The sequence below is a fragment of the Vanessa atalanta genome, chromosome 9 (genome assembly GCF_905147765.1).
Source record: "Vanessa atalanta chromosome 9, ilVanAtal1.2, whole genome shotgun sequence".
Classification (NCBI taxonomy): domain Eukaryota; kingdom Metazoa; phylum Arthropoda; class Insecta; order Lepidoptera; family Nymphalidae; genus Vanessa; species Vanessa atalanta.
Window position 1 is genome coordinate 1,156,044 of NC_061879.1, and position 23,108 is coordinate 1,179,151.

General features: G+C 32.1%; 1 protein-coding gene across 2 annotated transcripts in view; it reads right to left on the reverse strand.

Moving 5' to 3' along the window:
• LOC125066164 (CUGBP Elav-like family member 4) overlaps positions 1-23,108 on the reverse strand; it is a 571,369-nt gene that overhangs the window by 157,825 nt on the left and 390,436 nt on the right. For both annotated transcript variants that reach the window (XM_047674113.1, XM_047674112.1), the window contains exon 2: positions 12,450-12,498. In XM_047674113.1, coding sequence (XP_047530069.1) covers positions 12,450-12,498 — 49 coding nt within the window. The remainder of the gene's footprint in view (positions 1-12,449; positions 12,499-23,108) is intronic.

Consider the following 23,108-nt stretch of genomic DNA (forward strand, 5'->3'; position numbering starts at 1 on the left):
ATATGTATTGAAAATATCAAATTATATTTAAATCGTTTTATCAAATTTTCTGCAATTTTTAAACTTGTTAGACGCATTTTGTACAATTTTATTTTATTATTTAATATTTAATAAATATACAATCTTAATCTCAGAAGATGGTACTAACAGCAATGTAGGGGGATATATTATGTCTTTATTTAACGAAAATACGAATAAAGTTACAAGCATGCCGTAGGCGTGTATAGTCCAAGAGGCAAACGGCCCAAAAGAACAATTTCTTAGTCAACGAACGATGAAGTAGATTATCGTCATCATTTAAAATGAACAAATCTATACAAACAAACAGCTTAAATTGTCATTCTGAAATGAAAATAAATATTTCAAGAGCAAACATATAATCTAATTTACTTAACTCCTGTTAATGTTGCTCAAAACTTTATTTGATTTAGCAAATACTCTTCGAATTGAAAGGCTCAAACTTTGGCTTCAAATTTTGTCTGTAAATATTAAGTAAATAAATACATTATCATTCTGAGAATATAATTCGTACGTACATTTTAAATATCAGATACGTCACCGATGGCTTTTCTTTTCAAAGCAGATGAGCATCAATATTGCGTTTTTTGGAAACATATTCTCACCAAAGAGACTTCCCACATAATCTTATTGGAGATCGCTTAAATCATTGCGTCAACGCGCGTTTCCTTGATGCTCTCATGGACAATGAAACAAAAGAATGGGATCTACCGTCGGAAATGTGTGGTGACAACTAAATGGCAAACCACATTCTATGAGAAAGGACGAAGTCAATTTATTAGTCGAGCACCCTTCGCGATCTGTCTGACAGGGTAGCACATAAAACAAGAGGGAATTTTATCATTTGAAAAATGGTATTGAATTATTTGATTTTACACAAAGTTACATCATTCTTGAAGCAGGGTGTTAATATTCTACAAGTTTCCGTATTTTCATTTACCTACAACTAAATTTTAAAATAATGTTTTTTTCTTTTTTTAAATAAATAAGTCTTATTATACTGTACAGGATTATCTAAATGATAGAAGACTTAAATTTAAAGAGTTAGTAGTCGTTTATTTCCATACGAGATACCCAAATGTAATACAATATATTGTATTAATATTCAATGTTATTTTTTTTGATTGACTGAAATGAAACTACTAAGGTTCTTGTCGATTCTTCTCGATAGAATCAACATTCTGAACCAGTGGTAGCTTTAAATTAAAATTATAATAATCATTACAACCTACTAAGTAAATGTATATAAAAGTGCTTGTAATTACATCGAAAGGTAAGAACAATCCGAACAAGTACTACTTAATTCTTTAGCTCAATGGTGTAGAAAATATAGTTAGGAAACCTGCATATGTTAAAAGAAATTCAACACCAACTCTAATTCAAAAAGTGTTTTGGAATAAGCTCTGCATTTTCCTCAACATCAGAGGAGATAACGATCGTTCTACAATGAACATTAATTTACTTTTTATACAGTAAAAACTAAAAACTAAATAAGAACAATTTTTTTTTGCACATTAGCATTTTTTTTTTTTAGCATAATCAGCCCAGCAGTGGGAAATTTACAATTTCCCACTGCTGGGCTAAAGGCCTCCACTCCCTTGAGGAGAAGGTTTGGAGCATATTCCACCACGCTGCTCCAATGCGGGTTGGTGGAATACACATGTGGCAGAATTTCGTTGAAATTAGACACATGCAGGTTTCCTCACGATGTTTTCCTTCACCGCCGAGCACGAGATGAATTATAAACACAAATTAAGCACATGAAAATTCAGTGGTGCCTGCCTGGGTTTGAACCCGAAATCATCGGTTAAGATGAACGCGTTCTAACCACTGGGCCATCTCGGCTCTCTCTTTTTTTTACATACTTAGACGAAATTAATTTTAACACAAGATGAATTATAAATACAAATTACATATCAGTGTAACAATTTTACCATTTCAGATAATTTAAATAACTAGATTATATTATGATTACTTTGTTCGGAAAAATATATTTATAAAAATACTTGCGATAGTTAATTCGAAGTAAAAGTTTATTTTACTAACATTTTTCAATGTGTGCGGAATGACAAATCAGTTATACCTTTTAACGAATCGGCCAAACAGTACTATACGATGTAAATTGAAATTAATCTTTTAAATATTACTTAAATGATCATTTGAACAATAATGCCTTAAAAAGTTGGGGCATTAACGTAAATGTGAAAGTCGTCTCACTCTTTAAATCGATACGGTACGATATAACAACGAAATATGAATAAATCAAAGACTATCAATACAAATAATTTTATAACGACAACTATTTCTCTGTTGCGTGTCTGGTGTCATTACGTACGTACCACTTAAAAAACGTTCGGTAATTACTGTTGTAAACATGTTGTAAATGTTAAAGTTTAAAAATGATACGTAATATATCCGATTGTGTCACAACTATGCTATCCACTAATACTATAAAATGAGCGAGTGAATTTGTTTATTGGTTTTAGTCTCACGTGTTTACTGATGTAATTCTTATCAGCATGAAATTTTCCATACACTTTGTCTGGTGTACAGAACAAAGGGTACCTAGAATTTGACTCATGCATGTGCAGGCGAAGCTAAGACACTATTTTTTATTCATAATAGCTACTTATTACACTTTGTTCTCGATAAGGAATGTGACATAGTATAATATTTTAGCAGTGTGATTCTATAAAAAAAAAACTTTTGATGGTATTACGTCATTGGGTACGGGTGTTCTATGAATTAAATAATTAGAGTGGGAAAGAGACAGAGAGATGAAGAGAGAGAGGAGACAGGATTGTAATCTTTTTTAAAGAAATTATAATGTATCTTCTTTTTATTTTTGTTATTCCCTGTACATTGTAAGTTACATTTTCTCATATTATCTATCTCGTATTCATCAGTCTCAATTAATATTTCTTTGTTGTGTGCCTTGAAAGAAATTCCGTTTCTTAAAATAAATCGTTTAAACGAAATTGACGTAATATAGAATGAAATATTGATTTTAAAATTTAAAGCCGTTCTGGGTTCAAATAATTTCATTCCGTTGAAATGATTGATCATACCCAATTTGCTGTTTACGTTCCATTCAGTAATTAGCTTCAAAGAGAATCTGATTGATTAAACGATCCTTTTTTGTAAACCTCAAAGAAGGCCTTTATTTGAACTACATATATTATTGGGAAAAGGGTTAGAATTTTAATGAGTTTTTATTGAATAAATACGGATATAAAATACATTCAAATTAAAAAGATTTACGCAAGTAAATCTTTTAATTTTTTAAAGTATTAATTTTCAAAATTGGCTTACGATAATGTGGCATCGTGTGTGAAATGATTCTTTATCATCCTAAAATAGTTCATTATTTACTCACAGACTAATGAACAAGACATCCTTAAGAGATTAATACTCTGTTATTTCATTTCAAACAAAAGTATCATCGAAATATTGACACCATTAGCATCTTATATGTATTCATTAATTCAATACATAATATATATATTTTTATTGTATAGGTCGGTGGACGACCACAAATGGACCACCTGATGGTAAGTGTTCACTACCGCCCATAGACAATGGTCTTGTAAGAAATATTAACCATTCCTTAGATCGCCAATGCGGCACCAATCTTGTGAACTAAATTGTTATATCTCTTGTACCTGAAGTAACACTGGCCCACTCACCCTTCAAACCGGAATACAATAATACTGAGTACTGCTGTTTGGCGGTAGAAAGATGAGTGGGTAGTACCTACCCAGACGGGCTTGCACAGAGCCCGACCACCAAAAAAAAGTTTAATAAAATATTATTATTTTTAATTCAGCATCTGATACGATGTATGTGAGTATTGTATTTGAGTACAAACCAAACGTTATTCAAAATCCCTGGCACCCAATTCAGCACCAATATTCATTAAGATCAAGTGTTGAATTTAAATAACTATTTAGCAAGGCAATAATGGCTCAACATTCTCGCAGAAGCTGTAACAATATGCGTAAATATAGTACGCTAAAATGGTCCCTGTTAGTAAGATAATAGCTGTCAATATGGCATCCAGAAATTTGACTCTTCCCGCTACTATCTTAGTTGTACGTGCAGATGGTGATAGCTTGCAGCAATTTAATAACCATGCCTAGTTGAATACGGAGTTGGCACAAAAGCGATTAGGTCACGATCACATTGACGTAACGTTAGTGCGATTTTCTTATTCAATACCCTTTCTTTATTCGCGTTGAATATCTTGAAGAACACGCCTTTCTTCTTCTTCTAGTATTTTAATGATGTTCACGACGTTACTCGAATTGCAATTGCTTTCAGTTTAGATATTTGGATAGCGTTCGATTTCCAAATTATGATTAAGAATTTGAATTAAAATATTTTTCAAAAAATGATTATTGTTACAGCGGATATTTTTTGTTTTATGGAACTGGGATGAAATGTAATCTGTTAAGATTGGACTTATTTAAATAGTACATATTATTTGAAGTTTTATCAATAAATAAAATTCACGTTTATTTTGTGTTGTCCCTGAGGAATACGGCCTTGGCAACTGCACCGCCCACTTCCGTGTCGCAACCACAGTAATTCGCTTCCTATCCTGTTTCAATACGTGCCGACCACTTCACTTCAAACTTCGAACAAGAAATTTAGGCTACTTAATAACGTAAAAATATGAGGAGATAACGATCTTACATTACTGTATTTGAAAATGTCTCAGTTAAGTCTATTCTCTTTTTCGAGGAGAAGACTTGGAGTGTATTCCACTAAGCTGCTCCATTGTGGGTCAGTGGATACAGATCTGACGTCAGCGGCCTACGTCCAGCAGTGGAATGACAAAGGCTGATCATGATGATGACGATGAGCATGAGATAGTGCTTAAAAATTCCGATTTAAACCCGCAATATTCGGTTAATATTCACGTGATCTAACGATTGAACCATCTCGGCTTGTCGTATTAGTTTCGTGAATGTATATATTTTTTAAATTATTTAGATATGACATAGTTGACATAAACATAGCTAACTTTGAATATTATAAAATGTTTTGAACCGTATTATAAAGATACCTTTATAATTTTTTCTCTTCATTAGTATAAATAAAATTCGCCGTGATTCGCCACTCAAACGGTGATAAATCATTGTTAGCTACGTGACAGATTCTGAGTGTTACCATTCGCTGTATACTTTCCAAAACATATCAGACCCATCTACACTTCGCGCGTGTTACATTATTAAAAGCCTTGTATACAAAATGTATTTTTAAAATAAAGTGTATATATCTCCTAGCAAGCCTAACTCGTACTAATACGTCTTGCTCCGCACTCAACGTCTTACTCTGATGTTTCTTCCAATATCAACAAACATATTTTTATGTCTTGTATTATATTGAGTACTCTTTCCGCACGCCGCTTCGCCCGTGTTTGATGGGGTTAGGTGTGAGTAGCGTATGTATGAAACACTTTTTTATTTAATTTATTTTTGTTTTATATAAATTCTTAAAGTCTGGTGTAACTACAGGCACAAGGGATAGCATCTTAGTTCCCAAGATAGGTGGTGCATTAGTGTGATGTTATGAATGGCTTCTATAGCTTACAGCCCCAATGTCTATGGGCAGTGGTGACTACTTACCATCCGGTGGTCCCTACACCTACTTATTACATGAAATAAGTTGCGTAATTACATGTTTCATTTGAGTCTGCTTTTGTTTGTGTTTTTGTAATAATTTGTGAAGACTTGATTGGTTTCCGTATCTTCTAAATGTTCTCATTGTGTATTTTAGCATAACTGTACAGTGTACATCTTCCTCAAAAATAAACAATAAAGTTTGAAAAAAGATATGTATGATAAATTTTAAATTTAGAACCGATATTGTTAATACTTTTTTAATAAGTTAGACCTCCAGGGTTATACCGCAAGGTTCCATTTAAATAAAAAAATAATTTGGACGGATTAACATTACAAGGAAGTCACTTGTGTATTCATTGCTCATTACCGACTTTAAGATTTAAAAAAAATAAATTTCATTACAAAACCTTTATTTAAAGATATACAATCGTGATTTTGAAAAAAGTACTAAGAAATATTTTAGCAGTACGTTCGAAGTAAATTTAATTTTCATCCATAAATGGTCTAACTTCAACTGAGATTCCAACTTCCGAGTGACGACCGCTGTTTCCTTCCCGTCTCGATACACCCATATTGCGTATTAGCAATATGTTTATGACATTCTATAACTTTGAAACTTAACCCCTGAGTTTCAAGAATGTTTACAAATTTCAATAACCGACATACATACTTATAACAAAAGCTTGATATTTTGGTGTTGATGGTATCAACGCGTAAATATCCAACAGCTCTTTTATCTTAAATGGAAGGTTTTGAGTTTATTTCATCACGCTGCTCTATTACGAGTTTGTTGATAAACAAAAAATAATCACTATGAAATAATAGATGCTTTACTAGATTTGACCGTAAGATTGACGTTTTTCCATATACTTCACCGCTGGTGTTGTACTTCAGTAAGCGAAGAAGTGATTTTCGTATGTCAGAAACGTTCTAGTTTAGCAACACAAAAGTTACATTAAATTTGATCTTGAGGTTTTATTCACTATATATACAACATTTTTATTCAGTTACAATGTTTACAAATTGGACGTAACGAAGTTAAATAAAGGCTTTTATAAGATGTGAAAAAAAATAACAATGTAAAACTATTAATTCCAATTAAAATATTTCGTAGAATAATTTTAAGCTACATTCAGTTGAATAAACATAATTTCTAGGGTGTTTTTCATCTAAGTTGAGTCACTCATTCGGAATGCCTCCGGCCGGAGCGTTGCAATATTATTGTAAATTCTTGCTCAGCGCTAAACGGTGCGCTTTGCACACACTTGTACACATTGTTTGGTGTGAAGATTTGTTGCCAAATTAATGTTTAGTGGTTGAATACGACGGAGGCGGCAAAATCTGGTTACCGAGTTTAGCACGGCGGTCTTTGAATGGAGAATTCATTAAAGTTGTTATTCTTGTCGGTTGATCAATAAATAAAACAGAAGTTACAGTTTTCCATCTTGGCAACATTAATTAACTACGAGTTTTTTTCTTAACACGAAACCTGTATAGTTGAGACACTTAATGAGGTCTTGTGTTCAGATCTCCGGTACAGCCAATAAGAAGTTATTGAGGTGTTTCTGTCCATGCAGGTGGATATAATAATATATCAAGAGAAAACGCTTAAATCGTTTGCCCTGCGCTCAAATCTTTCAAGTCGTATAGGACGTTCTTTCATGTGTATGTGCATGTGTATTTGCGCACACACTTGTGCACTATAATATGTCCGACGTAATTGGGTAGTCTCTCTTAATTTTTTTTTTTATTTAATGGTTATATGGTTGAGTGAAAGTATGTTATGATAAAAATCTATTCATTACTTTTTGCATTCGGTATGACACATATTGTATTTAATCGTTTAAATAAAGATACAATAATAAATTATATAAGAGCCGAGATGGCCCAGTGGTTAGAACGCGTGCATCTTAACCGATGATTGCGGGTTCAAATCCAGGCGAATGCACCACTGAATTTTCATGTGCCTTAATTGTGTTTAGAATTTATCTCGCGCTCGGCGGTGAAGGGAAACATCACGAGGAAACCTGCATGTGTCTAATTTCAACGAAATCCTGCCACATGTGTATTCCACCAATCCGCATTCGAGCAGAGTGGTGGAATATGCTCCAAACCTTCTCCTCAAAGGGAGAGGAGGCCTTAGCCCAGCATCAGTTAATGTAATCAATTATATAATAAAACTCCATTCTTTAATATTATTACACACCCGTTCAAAATCATTATACACACATAAGCGCTATAACCTTATTAAAGTCAAACCATTTAACTAAACAAATCCAAACTAATACAAGCACATGAACACGTAACTCTAAAGTAAATTAATCTCGAGGAAAAATGTATTTACGAAAGAATTTCGGTGTTGCGTGCCGTGTTTATATTTACAAGCCAATTGTAATGAGTGCTAACATCAATTAGTTATATTTGCCGTGTAAACGGAGGTGAAGAATTGAATTATTTTCGTACGGGTGTGAATTCGTGTAAAAGTATTACGACTTTGTTAGTAAAACAATGTTTTGAATGTAGTATGATAATAGTTTCCTTCAATGTTAAATTCAAACTTGTTTAATTAAATTTCATTTGAATTGTCATAAAATTGTGTTCGATATTTGAAAGTTGAAATTTACAAATTATTTTCTGTATAAGTTGTTATTTTTTTTAAGTTAGGTTAGTTCAGTTATTTTTTTTTTTTGCCAGTGATACGAACAAAACTGCATGAATATAACTATATATTTCTAATAGCGTCAAATGTTAAATTGATAGTGCAAATTTTCTTGTCAAATATCCGTTAGACATTATAGAAAATGTATGCTAATGGTTGATAAGTAGTTACTTTACCCATAATATTAAGGACATGCCCCGCCCGCCTTGAGACCTAAATTGTCCTTTGTGCCTATAACTACATTTGCAATGTTATCATCGAAGGCATTTGCTCAAACGTGAAACATTAACGAACTCTCTGTCAGTCGGTCAAGGTCATACACAATCCTATTACGGTGCAAGTATGAGATTCAAGGGCTCCTCGCTACAAGCATCTTTTCAGATGGCTCATCTGTATATGCTTGTAAATGAATTGTATATTAATGCACTTTGAGTAATGACGAAACAAAATAGATATATCTTCAACTAGCCTCTCGTCACCGTAAGACAGAATGATAATAATATTTAATTTTATTACCGAACTCTAAAATAATATTTCAGCAAGTCATGCATTTATTCATCTTGCATATTTTCTAAGCCTACTATTTGTCAAATTGAAATGTACCGTGATGGGTACCAAGCGAATTAGTTAAAATATTACTCGCTTTTGTCGCCACATATCTAGATATAGTATTGGTGGATTCTTATTTTAATTGGTATTTTCTTATATAGATTGCCTAATATATCTTCACTCGCATTTTAGGTATTGGTCTACTGCTAGGTATAAAAAAGCCCGTGGCCTTCCTTGGAGTTCTCACTTGCTTCATATCAAATTTCATTACATTCAATAGGTTCAGTAGCTTGCCCGTGAAAGAGCAACATACAGACAGACAGAGTTACTTTCGCATTTTATGATATATGTATAAATGAGAAGTGGTAATAGATAACAAAATAAAACTATAAATTAAGAAAATAATAGAAAAAAAAGAATAACTATAATTTTTGATACAAATTGTAACAAAGTGATAAAATTTAGCCCACCGACACAAATGTAGGCTTCTATCAAGATATACGAACATGGGTTCAGGCGAATGCGTTATTTGAGAATATTAAAGCATCGATCGTGACGGGGACAGCACAAAATGTGTACATAAAATACTCCGAACGAAATGGACCGAGCAAATGCTAGTCCATATAGGTATCTATTTTCAATAAAAATAGGACGAAGCTGTACAAAAATTTTCGCCAAAATTTTCCATCAACGAAGCCACGGAAGGCCGGCCAATAATTAAATTCGACTCATCAAAAGCCTTTTAGTGATGTACGCACGTAACTATCGATGCGTTATGAATTATATAGCGTTGTCGGTCTGACGCAGATGATGGGCCGTGCGTGTAACACCAGTCGATGATTGGATTGGGTGAAGGGCCATTACAAGTTGAAGAGGGCGATTTGTCGTGTCAGCCGTTTGGTTTGAGGGCTTGATTTCTTTTTGTGACACGTAAATTGACTATCAATGCTGATGGGACATTGATTTTCCGGAACAGAAACCATGAAATGTGATCGTTCTTTGATTAATAACGCGCTTTACTATAAACATCGAAATAGTTACATTGAGATATAGAGATGACCCAGTGGTAAGAACACCGCGCATTTTGGGTTACCAGACAAACTCTACTGAGTTTTCATGTCTAGTATTCGACGGTATAGAAAACATCGTAGGCAACCTGCATGTTGTTTGGAGGATTTTTACACTCGAGAAAACTTCTACTTTTATTATGTTAACGAAATGTATTAAATAACGATACTCAGGCGTGGCGTTATAAATGTTACGCGATATTGTATCGCCCGAAATGTGGTACCTGCGATAATTTTACTAGATGAGGTGTCGAAATAATTGCTACAGTCACGCGATTAGCCTTGTTCGTAAATAAAATTGTACTTTTATGAATCTGGAAAAATCATATAAGGAAAATACCTGTTGCTTAATAACGTGTGAATAACTCAACAAAAATCTTTATATTTATTTTATTTTTCTTTTTATGTAATGGTTTCGCGGATGGGCCAGCGCCGTAAATATTGGCGCTGTAAGAAATATTCACCACAACCAACATTACCAATGTGCCACCAACCTTGGGGACTAAGCCGTTATGTCCCTTGTGGGTGTAGTTACTCAGGCTCATTTCTTTATACCAAAACACAACAATACCGCTCATCATATATTATAATATATTATGAGTAGGTGGTGCCCACCCAGACGGGCGTGCACAATATGAGGAATCCATCCGAAATATAAAAATCTTATATTAAAAATATATGTCTGGTAAAGCTTACTCGAATAAATTTAATTATGATAGATAGATAGAACTTCATATAAAAATCGTAATCCGCATTAGATAAGTTCTAAAATAACGAAAGGGAATCTGTTAAATATAATAGAGTTAAACTCACTCGAATTTGCGGAATTACAAAGACGTTAAATTTAAAATTTGTTAGGCATTCTATTTTTCCTTCAATAGTAGCAATCTTAGTGAGAAAGGGTTTTTGGAAATTCAATTGGAAACAAGGCCGAGCGAGGGTGGCAAAGTTTAAATGAATAATCAATAAAATACGTAGAAGAAGCTGTAGACAAACGCTTATATAGCCTTTTGAAATTTATAAGCTATATATTTTTTTAATATTCCGTTGAAAAAATATTAAATATAATTCCTTTATTTTGGACTACATTTATATTATAACAAGCTAACTGCATTGGAAAGTCTCATTGCATTTATTTGTATGCTTTTATCCGATACGATTCACGCTAAAATATTTTCCGTAATGAATACCAATTGTTATAGCGATCGGTTGAACGCATAGAAGTCGCTACTTGTATGAACTGCAGCGCCATCTAGTCGTGAGTCGCGGAAAATGGAAAATATAAAAACTTTTTCTATTTATAATACACATATTATTACGCAACATTCTCACTAACTTTGTGAACGGCCAGAGGGTGCCGTGGTCTATTAATATCAAACAAATATGTATGTATATCAACATGAAATGTTCTCTGTGTAGATTAAAATTTGAATCGAGACATCATATTTATAAACGACTTTAATAAGTTTAAATAAAATCGATATTAACCGTTATTTTAATAGCTGCGTCCCCTCACTGAGACGTTCCGTGGTTAAGTTTCAATAATTTCCTTGGGGGTTCACTTTGGAATACATTTAATGGTGGTCACAAATTATTAATCCATAGAAACGAGGGTGGAGTTGTTTTATTGACAGAAGTAGTGGTTTTTGTAAAACAATTTAATATATCAAGTAAATATTTTAATATATATTTGTTAATTTTTATTTACCTTTTTTCGAAGTTGATTGACGTTTAATACTTTGATTTTACATTATAATTCGAATTTTGTAATTCAATTTAAGTTCAAATAGTCGTATTAGATTTTAATTTAGCGTTTAATGTTTTTAAAAATAGATTGTAACCTCACCAATCTTAGGTTTGTTTGTTAACTACAAATGTAATCATAAATCGAGCTATTCCTTTGTTATTAATAAATATAATTTTAAAATTATTATTCGGTTAATAATAATGTCGTCGATTCCGAACAATATTTATAGAAAGTTTCTACCTTCGTCATTTGCCGACATTTTCAAAAATAACCCAGCGTAATATAATTTGATTTGTGAATTGGAAGCAATATCAATATTTAACCAGTCAACGGTCACGTTGGGCACTTGAGGCCCCAATAAATTGTTATGAAATTTTTACTTAAGTTACCAAAGATTTTCCGCTCAGGTCGAGTGGATTTGGCCCCTTTATTTCAAGAGGGTAGACGTGTTCTATTACGGAAGGGAACAATTGGTTAAGTTTTCGTATAAAATGTAACAAGAAAACATGTTGAGTAAATATGAGTTGAGACTAGTCATATTTTATGACTTTTTTCAAATGATAACTACGAATATTTAATCTGTTAATTGTGTTACATATAAATATATATATTATATTATGATATTAATTAAATAATTCATTCTTTATAGTTTTTATAGTTAGAATTATACCAGTCTGGAAATAGTGTATATGAAACATAGAATATTTTTTTTTTTTTTTTGTATTATGAAATAATTCTCAAATATATTATTTATTCAATGGATATATAAAGTAAAAATTTACCTCCTCTATTTTCGCTGTCCGCTGGTTTCACCTGTATTGCCCGGTTCATCTGTAAAGAAAAAAAAAATCTTACTAAACAAATAAAAATCAACAATTTTCAATTCAACACTTAGCTCTTAACCAACGGCTTAGAATATAATAAAGATTGTTAGTTTGTATTTTGTATGCAATATGAAGTATTTTTATTTCCCTTCGTAAACATTATGCAACTTAATATGCGTGGTTGATTTTCATCTTTACTATAAAAAATTGTTATAATTAATTACTTAAATTATGATTGTTCATAGGCTTTTAATATATTAAGTATCTTCGAACTTACACTATCGTGTATGATTAAGTGTAAAAACATATAGTAATACATTGCTATATGAAAATAGGCCAGACTCTTAAAATTCTTTTGTTTCACGTCTAGAAAATTATTGTAATGATAAATAAATAAATATCGGACAACATCGCATATATGACTCTGATCCCAATGTAAGTAGCTAAAGCACTTGTGTTATGGAAAATCAGAAGTAACGACGGTACCACAAACACCCAGACCCAGACAACATAGAAAACTAATGAACTTTTTCTACATCGACACGGATCGGGACCTCGGAGTGGCGTACCCATGAAAACCGGTGTACACACTACTCGACCACGGAGGCCATCGAAAATACTATGTTTTGTAATATTAGATTTTTTACTGATTATAAATGCAAAATATAGTATTATTTCATGTTTGACACTTATACAACTACTACCGTAGAACTGATGATACGCCCAGTAAAGTGACGGGTAAAACATTTAGGACACTGGAATGTTTTCACACATTTCGGTAAATATTTCACAAATGGAAATGATATATCCATACACCTTCCTTTAATTTTGAAGCATTAAAGTTATTGTTGTAAACTAAAACCTGGAACTCACGTGTTGTAACTTTTAATGTTTCTTATACAAGTGAGTACGGTGACGTTAGCCCTCTGCAGGCCGCTCATCGATAAATCGCAGCTTTCTCGAAGCGGCCTGCCCTTTTGTTAGTTTTCTTTGCCAACAAGGCGACATTGCGACCAGGTGAATTTGAATGAGTAACAACATGCTGGGAGAAACACGAGTGGACGGAAGAAAACTTTTGAATTTAATTGTTGTCGTCGCGTGAGCACGTCTCGAACACCGTCGATTCGAAGTCGAGCGTCATCGTACCGCTGGATACTAGTTTTGGATACAATGGACGTGGTCGATAAATTATATAGATGACAAAAAAGCATCTAGCTGCTATTCGATAATTTTGAAACAAGCCCCGTAAACTTAATTAATTTCTGGATTGATATTACGAACAGTTGGTAGTTTTCAATTTAATGTCATATTGATAGACGATGATCAAAACTGTTCATACGATTCCACTCGAATAGTAAATCTCAATGTTAATTCAATTACATACTTGTTATCACAGTGTTAGATAGATTACACGCTCCATCTCTAAGTGAGCCTGAGGAGTTTATGAAGTGTGACCTAATTTCGGCCTAAATTTCTAACAGTGATTAAACAAAAACTCCCTGAATTTATATCTAAAATCAAGTTAAGATCTTAATTGAATAACAATGACACGATCAAAACGCTAAACCGAAGCAAGTAAAGTAACACAATAGAGTAACTATTCGCTTCGTTCCGCCCCTGAATGCCGATAACAGTTTATTTGCCACAGTTAATGTATTCTAAAACACACTGCATTCTACCGAGTTCGCATAATTACCCACAACTCAGCGTTGAAGAGAATACTTTCAACTATGTAACAATAATTTGAAGTTCAATAGTTCATGTTTTGATTAATTAATTGGAACTAAAAGGCGTATTTGATTTTCATATTGCAACTCATTGCCGTCGAATAAGTAAGAAAATACATGTCAAGAAGTATGCTATTGAAAAAAATATGTATTCCGTTATTATTGCCCAATTTTTTAATGTTTTAGGAACTGTGTGAACTACCTATAAATATTGTAAATGTCGCAAGGTAATATTGCGAGGCAAAATATGTGTCACAACAAGTTTAATTCCAGCATATTTCAGTAGCGCTAGGGTGGTTTCTACTATATGGCACGTTTCGCCTAACACGTGAAATTTTCCTAACGATGTTTTTATCTGTGAGATTCATTTTAAATATTAAACAATTGTACAGATTTAAACATGTAATCTTTGGCTAAAATTCAGGTTCTATTTACTGTGATTCCTATTTTCGGCCCCAAATGTATGGAATGATAATGTAAATGTAAAATATAAGTATCATAAGTACAGATACTACCGCGAACCTATTTTTAATAATAAATTTCAAAATTCAACGAACATTTTCTAAACATATTTATCTGATATGTTGTGAGTTTTATCAGAGACTAGATTAAAAATATTACAAATAGCAAAATCATCTTCAGGTATAATTTCTCGTGAATATTCTATAGAAAAGATAAATCACAATGATCTTATCTTTAATAGATATGTCACATAGAATAAATTATTAAATAAAAAAACAAATTCTGTGAATTCGCAAATAGAATGTGCAGGATGAGTTATGAGATGAGTGACCGATTCGTACTTGTATTGGAATGTTACCTCATTGATTATTCTATAAAGATAAAATATTAAATCTCGAAGCTTCTAATACCTGTTTGCACAGTCAGAGTAGGTAGCTAGAAGAATAAATATGTTCGAATAGATTATTTCCAAAGCATTCTTTTTGCATTCGTCCACATTCCTATTTCCTGTTTTTACAGACGGTCTACTAGTTTTTGCGCGGGAGGTTTGCCGTTTATTCTAAAAATTCAATATTACAAAGACAAGTAAATTCTTCTTAATAATTTAATATGGGAAACGTCAATAATTTAAATGACAGTAATTTTATTAAGCTGTCTCATTAACTGTTCGATCCAAAATACAAAAATAGAACGTACAACATTTTTTTAGTGATATGATTTACCACAATGTTAATCGAATCTTGGTTTGACAAATTAACACCAGTTTATATTTAAAAATTGCAACATTCGCATTATTCTTGTACACAACTAACTCTATAGTAAGTTTTACGTCAAAATGTGGATTGCGTCTTTTAGTGCTTAAATGTGGATTTTATACATTATCCATTTTCATTTATGATAAGTGCGTTTATAGCCTATAATGAGTATTAACATCATTCTTCTAACTTACGAGGTCAACTTTGTGTGCCATACGGGAGTTAAAATGGGGTTGATAGGTTATGCCGTAAACGTTACTACAAAGAGCTTTGTGCTTATGCTTCCTCGTTTGTCAAATGACTACCTTATACTGCTGCAGATACCGGGTACGTAGGTTCGAATCTCGGGTCAACCTAATAAAATTTGATTGATTTTTTATCTCGAGAAGTGCACGTGTAAGAGTTTTTTGTGTACGGAGTTTGGAAGTTGGCAGAGGAGGAGGAGGAGGTCGTGAAACAGTAACCATTTTAATATAAAACCAAATTAATATTATATATTATATATATATATATTATATTAACCAAATTTAAATGAAATCTAGATAGTTGAGGTATTCTGTAAGAAGAAACCCGAAACTCACAGCCGAAAGCAAACCTGAAATGCCAGAATGAGATATGCGACATTGACCTTTACAATTATAAAAGGTATAAGATACACGTATCAAAATTGTATATCACCGTAATTCGGCTGACAACCTGAGTGAGACACGAAGTGAATTCTACTAAAATAGCATTGCATGTTTTTATTGTATACTCAATACGTATACAATGAAATGGTTAATAATACAAATACGTACTTCCTTATTCTCAATATTCATGAGAAAATAATTAAGAAAAAAAATTAGAACATTAAAAAATAGGTTTATTATCTATTTAAATAAACATTTTTTGGGAACCAATGTTATTTGTTTGTTACAATTTGATTTTAATTAAATAAATAAAAACATAACGAGTAGGTATAAGTTCTTAATAAAATTCTGGTACTAGCTGGACCAATGACAAAAAATCCTTAAATTAAAAGCAGCTTCAACTTATTAGGTACTAGCTATTTCATTCTTTGCAGTTAGGATGAAAAGAGATGACCTATATTTAGCTGTGGGCGTGTCCGCCTCGCTGTAGGTATATATGATATACAGTTGAAATATGATACGTACATTGAAATGTGCCTTTATTTTTGCAACTGCACTTTTATACTTGTATAGCATTAGCATTAGCAGCCCGTAAATGTCCCACTGCTGGGATAAAGGCCTCCTCTCCCTTTGAGGAGAAGGTTTTGGAGCATATTCCACCACGCTGCTCCAATGCGGGTTGGCGGAATACACATGTGGCAGAATTTCGTTGAAATAAGACACATGCAGGTTTCCTCACGATGTTTTCCTTCACCGCCGAGCACGAGATGAATTATAAACACAAATTAAGCACATGAAATTTCAGTGGTGCCTGCCTAGGTTTGAACCCGAAATCATCGGTTAAGATGCACGCGTTCTAACCACTGGGCCATCTCGACTCAATACTTGTATAGAAAATAAAAAAATATAATATAGGAAATTGTTACCGTATTAGTTGGCTAGGCTTATGTACCGATAGTGATTTCGACTTATGATCATGAAAAATAATTTACTCTGGTGTAAACACGGGGTTCGAAGCCAGAACTCTACAACCTACAGTCGTATAAATTCGGGATTAGACCATGATAGCCGTTAAGCTATAACACTATATAAATGCATGTAATTGCGGTTATCATTATAAAATTCCAAAAGCATTGGAGCTAAATGAATGAATGTTACTAAGTCCAATCACTTTAATTCGTAAACTAATGTTAGTCAATAAAGATGTTATCCGCGCTTTTACACCGCAATATCTACATTGCTTTGAACTGTGGTAGCTTCGTGTTTACATTTAAAAACTCTCATGCCATTCTGATATTTAACTTCATTGACGTAAAGGCGACTGTTATATGCTTAATTTATTTCATTACGTTAGAAGCTGTTGGTATAGCGGTCATAAAAGTCATAAAGGTATGTGAATATACTATTACATATTTTATTACTTATGATCTACGATATATTTCCATTTGTAAGTCTTAATGTTCATTTAATAAATAGTTAATAAATTAAATATGTTTTTTTATTTTTTAAATAAATAAATTAATATTATTTTTATGTCTTGAACTGAATTAGGTTTCTTATCTAAGTAATGATATGAGTTGTTTAATGAAAAACCGAGTAAGACGAGAAAAAAAAGGTTAATTTAGAGTCCAAAATAAAAATGGTATTCTTTTAATTTATTATACAGTATGCTACAAATGACGTGTCATGTTTGTACGTATGTGTACATGTGTGTATAAATTATGTATGGGTGGGTGACATTTAAAAAAAGAATTGATGTATAAATATAAAATGTAACCGAATACGTTACTTTATAATATTTTGTGATCGTGGGTATTAATCCTAAGCATTTATTTAGTAGATAGTAGGTAGTGTTTAGATAAATCGTATTGTTTTAGTTAATTTCGGACTTATTAAAGGAATTTTATTATATTTATTCTTTGGAAACATTTAATAAGCTCAGCTCTTAACGCTTGTATTAAATTTATACCCTAAGTTATTAAAGCAACAACTATGATAACAATTATATGTGATATGAGTGGTTATCACATAAAAAAATATATATTTAAAACGTCATCCTAACCTCTAAGAGACTACCTAACTAGCGTATACCTAAGTAACTATCGAGGAACTGTTTTGGACATCCTTAGGCTCAGGTATGAGAATTCATACTGGTTATAACATCAGCATCCTGGATACAAGTAAATACATGTAAATAGCATTTTTGTCTTTTACATATTTTAGTAAATATTTAGCTAAAAGCTTAAAATAATAATTTAAAAAAATGCCAGTTTAGGTATTGTACATTTGAATAAATTCTAAAATTAATAATTTAACATAATATAAGAACATTTAAAAAAAGTATTTTTTTTATTTTATCTGACAAAAGCTTGTATCAATCAGCATCTGTTTGAATAATAGTACGTTTAGTTAACATAACGGCGTATTATCTTGTTCTAGTATCTGGTTATCTTGATATTAAGTTAGTATGCGTGTAAATCAATCAAGCTGTTAGTATTACATAGATTGTTGTAAATAAGACGTTGAGCAATTATGATATAAATTTTCAAGGGTATCTAATGAACTTGTATTGTCATCGTCTCGAAACTAATGGATCGAAGTTTTCAATTAGGGAATGAGTTACGCGAAGTTATTATCAGTGTATTCATTTCCAAACAAGTATCCAATATGATATAACTTTACATTGATGATGAGGGATTCGCAGAAATTGTGTGTTAGAAGGACTTCTTTAAGCGCTGACAAGCGTATGGTAACATTTGTTATCCTGCTAATCTTGTGAAAATTAACTATTAAATAAATCAGATACTATGAATTGGTATAGATCTATTCACTAAAGGATGTGTGCTACGTTAAACTAAAGTTAAAACTTAAATCAAAGTTAATGAAATAATAAATCATACAAGACATTTTGTAAGTTCGAGCATCAATATGAACGCCGATAATTAAACGTGGAGGGGCGCACCTTCGTGAGTTAATGTGATCTGTAGGTAGGGAAGTAATTTTATTAAAATCTCCTAAATGAGTTTAATCCCACACAAAAATATACTCGTATAAATACGTTTCACTTTTGTAGTTTATTTCTGTCTAGCGATGAAGGTTTTTAGTGTTATTTTCGGTAAATTTATTTTGTACGGTTCCGAAGAAATGCTTTAGAAATACCTAAGCAATCAGAAAGGTAGATCAAAAGATCTAAAACCTTTTCTTAAAATAAAGTTACCCCTAATGTTTTGTTGAAGAGGAAACGTCAAACGTCGTTCTTAAATTAAAGTATTCATACAAGAACAATTGAAATAAACTTACAATAATTAATCTACTGAATTTAGTCTCCTCGAGCTTTGAATTAACATTCTAAATTGAGTCAAAATTTAAAAATAGAATGCCGTAAACTTTAATATTCAAAGTGTTTCTATCAAAGAGTCATATTATAAATATTGCTTGACATTCGAAAAATATCCCTTGATAGAGAATGGCGTAAAACAACACGTCTATCTTCTGCTGTCAAATTGAATAAACCATTCGGAATCGCAGCCATGTTTGATGCGGTGACATTGACAATTGTCATTGTGTCATCGTTGCTAGGAAACCAGGTCACCAACATGTCAAAATGAATAATGTTATTTGGCTGTTCTTTATTTAATTGACCACTTATTCATCGGTTTCCGCTTGTTATTTATAGTCTGTGTCAATAAATTATTTTATGAAATTGTTTTTGATGGATAGAATTCATAATTTTATATTTTCTTGCACGTTTGAGTTAAGAAGAAGAAATTACACTTTTGGACTTGGTTTTACCTGATCGCAACTAATTTCAAAACGCCTGAAAACGCACTGAAAACAAAGAAGAATCGAAATGTTAGTTTAAGCATAAATGAAAGTGCAAGCAAAGGGAAATGATAACAGAAAAAAAAAACGTAAAAGCAGAGAAAAAACAACATTGTTCCTTAAAATATGAATATTATTAAAAATAATAAATTTCCTTGTCTATTCTTAAGGTCCGTGTTGACCTACAAAACTTTTTTAACTTTCCCCGTAGGGAATTAGCGGAGGGTAATGGAGCACCAAGATTTTTAACGGAACGAGAGAATCGTTTGGAAAGCACACTCAGGTGTATTTTGATATTGAAAAAATCGAGTGATATTTATGTGACCGATTAATTACGATTAAGTCATTACGAAACTTCGTCGTCGAATATAATTATGCTACTGTTTTAATTATAATACATAAAAATAAATCACGAAGCATCTTGATAGGAAGTATCTTTTGTATAATGCTTTGACATCCTCGCCTAGTCCGTTTAAGGATTAATATTAATTAAAAAAGATAAGTGATTAGTACTATTACATTAAATCTGAATTTAAATATATAAGTAGCTACGTTAAATAATACATAATAATTAAAAACTAAACTAAAGATAAAGGCATTCTGGGTTTGTATGTAGTCAAAATATCTAAAGTCAAACAGGCAAAATTAGCACATAATATTAAATTAATAAAGTTTAAAAGCCGATGCGGTTCCACCGGAGAAATTTCAAAAACAAATTATTAGATTTTGTTGGAAAGTAAAACCGATCATAAATTACAATTCAGTGGCCAATCCTGAACCAAAACAAAATTTATTAAGTAATTTGATATAATAATAATCGACTAGCGGTCAAAGGGTGGTTTAGATACTGCAAAAATTTAATACCCAAGGAATTTGTCGTCACAAACTTCGTTACATTCCATTTGAGGAACAGTGTGGGTCTGATATTAATAAATGTTGGCGAATTATATATTCTGTTTTAGTTATGAATTTGTATAGAACTGGCGGGCTTAAACGGCTTCGCGTAATTGTTCATTCGAACATCAACTACGTATTCTATTTCAATAAACTTATGTATGTTAAATTTAAATTTATCGTATTATTTGAATAAAATATTTTATCAAACCAAGAAGGGTACCGTTAGTAATAACAAATTGGTATCGAAGCGTTTGGGATTATTTATATGCTAATCACAATTCTGTGATTTTAGAAGTAATAAACGTGATAAAAAACTATATAAAATAAATCTTCACGTGAAACAAATATAACGATGTGAGTTTCAAGGTTAATTAATATATAATTTTTTTCTATGTGAACATTACGGGTAAAGTTATATTTATCACATGTCGTAAAAGAAACCAGTATAGCATCAGCATTGGTATCAAACCTGCGAACCTTTAAATCGTATGATTATACACGAACCACTGAGCTATTCCTTTATATTATGCTTATTTTTTATATCAAGTCTTTATAGAAAATTTGCTTTCACCAACTTTAATGTCTTTGGATGCTCATTGATTATTATAATTATGAACGAATAAAAGTTATTGCGAAGTAAAAGTCTTTTAACGCTGAGAAGACAAATAAGATGGTGTTAAAGTAAATAAAATTAAAGGACAAAGAAACGAAGGAAATGATAAACTTTAAACTCGAAAAGTCACACCCTTTTGCGATAAAACAGAAAACAATCCTTCAAAACTTTCCAAGTCGCGGAACCCTCAAATTAGGAAAACCTACCTAACTCACTAGAGCGGTGCCGAGGAAAAGTTAGTGTGTCTCTATCATCACCACACACTAACCCCAAAACTTATAAAAAATGAAGTTTCTACACTAACTCGCCGAAGTAATGGGGCGTGGAAGGGACATTCTTCCAGAACTTTCAACCCAACCGGTCTGGTTAGGGCATGATAAAAGTTTTTATGTAGTGCTTACGACTGACCCAACAGTTTAGGAATCCATAACGCATTATGATATCTTGTATAGCCTATGAACAAGCGAAGTGGGGTCGCTTGTGCCAACTTATGAAATAGCTGTATAAGTACTCTTAGTTATCCTTGTTAATATATCTATTGGGAAATGTCTTTTGGAATTTTTGTAAGGATAATTTTGGTAGTAGGTCAACCTCACTGGGCAATATTTTTATATGCTATATATATTTAATATATTTGTAGAAGATTTAAGTTTACTCCGTCTTATGTTATATAAAAGATTAGAAGTTGGATATTTTAACAGTATACCAAAGAACAGGGTTTTCTTGAACATAAACGAACGATTTATGTTTTATTAAATTCACTGTACATATTACAATACGATATTAAATATTACGATCACTTAGTAAAACTTTTTATTGCAGGAAATTAATATTAGTTAATGAAATAAATTGGACGGTTAATTAATTAAATAAATAAAACTACAAAAAGTATAAAATAATGATACTGTATTGTAATCAATTCTTGTTATATTTATAAAACAAAAAACTTTTAATAAAATGTTTTTTAATTAAAAATAATAATCAACTTATAATAATACGACTTTATGCGCGAACTGCTTTTAAACTAATTTTTATGTAACTTTATGCTGTATGTAAACAAAATGCGCGTCACGCAAAACAAACAATAATCATGTGACCGATCACTTTTTCTTATGAATTCACTTTTATAGATAACTGCATATAATAATAAAGTATAAAACTGTCCACCGCTTTCTGAAAAAAAAAATAATAAAAAAAATGAAATGAAAATAAAAAACTTTTTTTAATAAATATAAACAAAACACTTACATAACAATAAACTTTACTTACAATAACAGGCGGCGGATAGTCAATTTTCGCCGAACGAAATATATCTACGAGATGAACCATATGGACAGATAATTTAGTCCCAATTTAAATGAAACTGATAAAGCTATAACAACGGGAGGTAGACGCGGTCGTACGTAAAACGGGGTGGAGCGATACGTGCTACTCGCGCGACGGCCGGACGTTGACTGAGAGGCGCGCGAAGGCACACGCACGCGGGAGAGGGGGTACGCACTCACGCAGCCGTGACAGCCAATCGCGTGCGTGAGTCGCGCGCACCCCCGCACCTCAGGCCCCGCCCCGCGTTCTCCGTCACCTCACAATCGATGCCCTATATTGCATTAATTATTTAGGAAACACGCAATGAGATAACACGAGGTGGCAGATAAGGGATCTACGGACTTTAAATAAATCATCAAGTTTAGTTTTTTTTTTTAAGTTCCGTC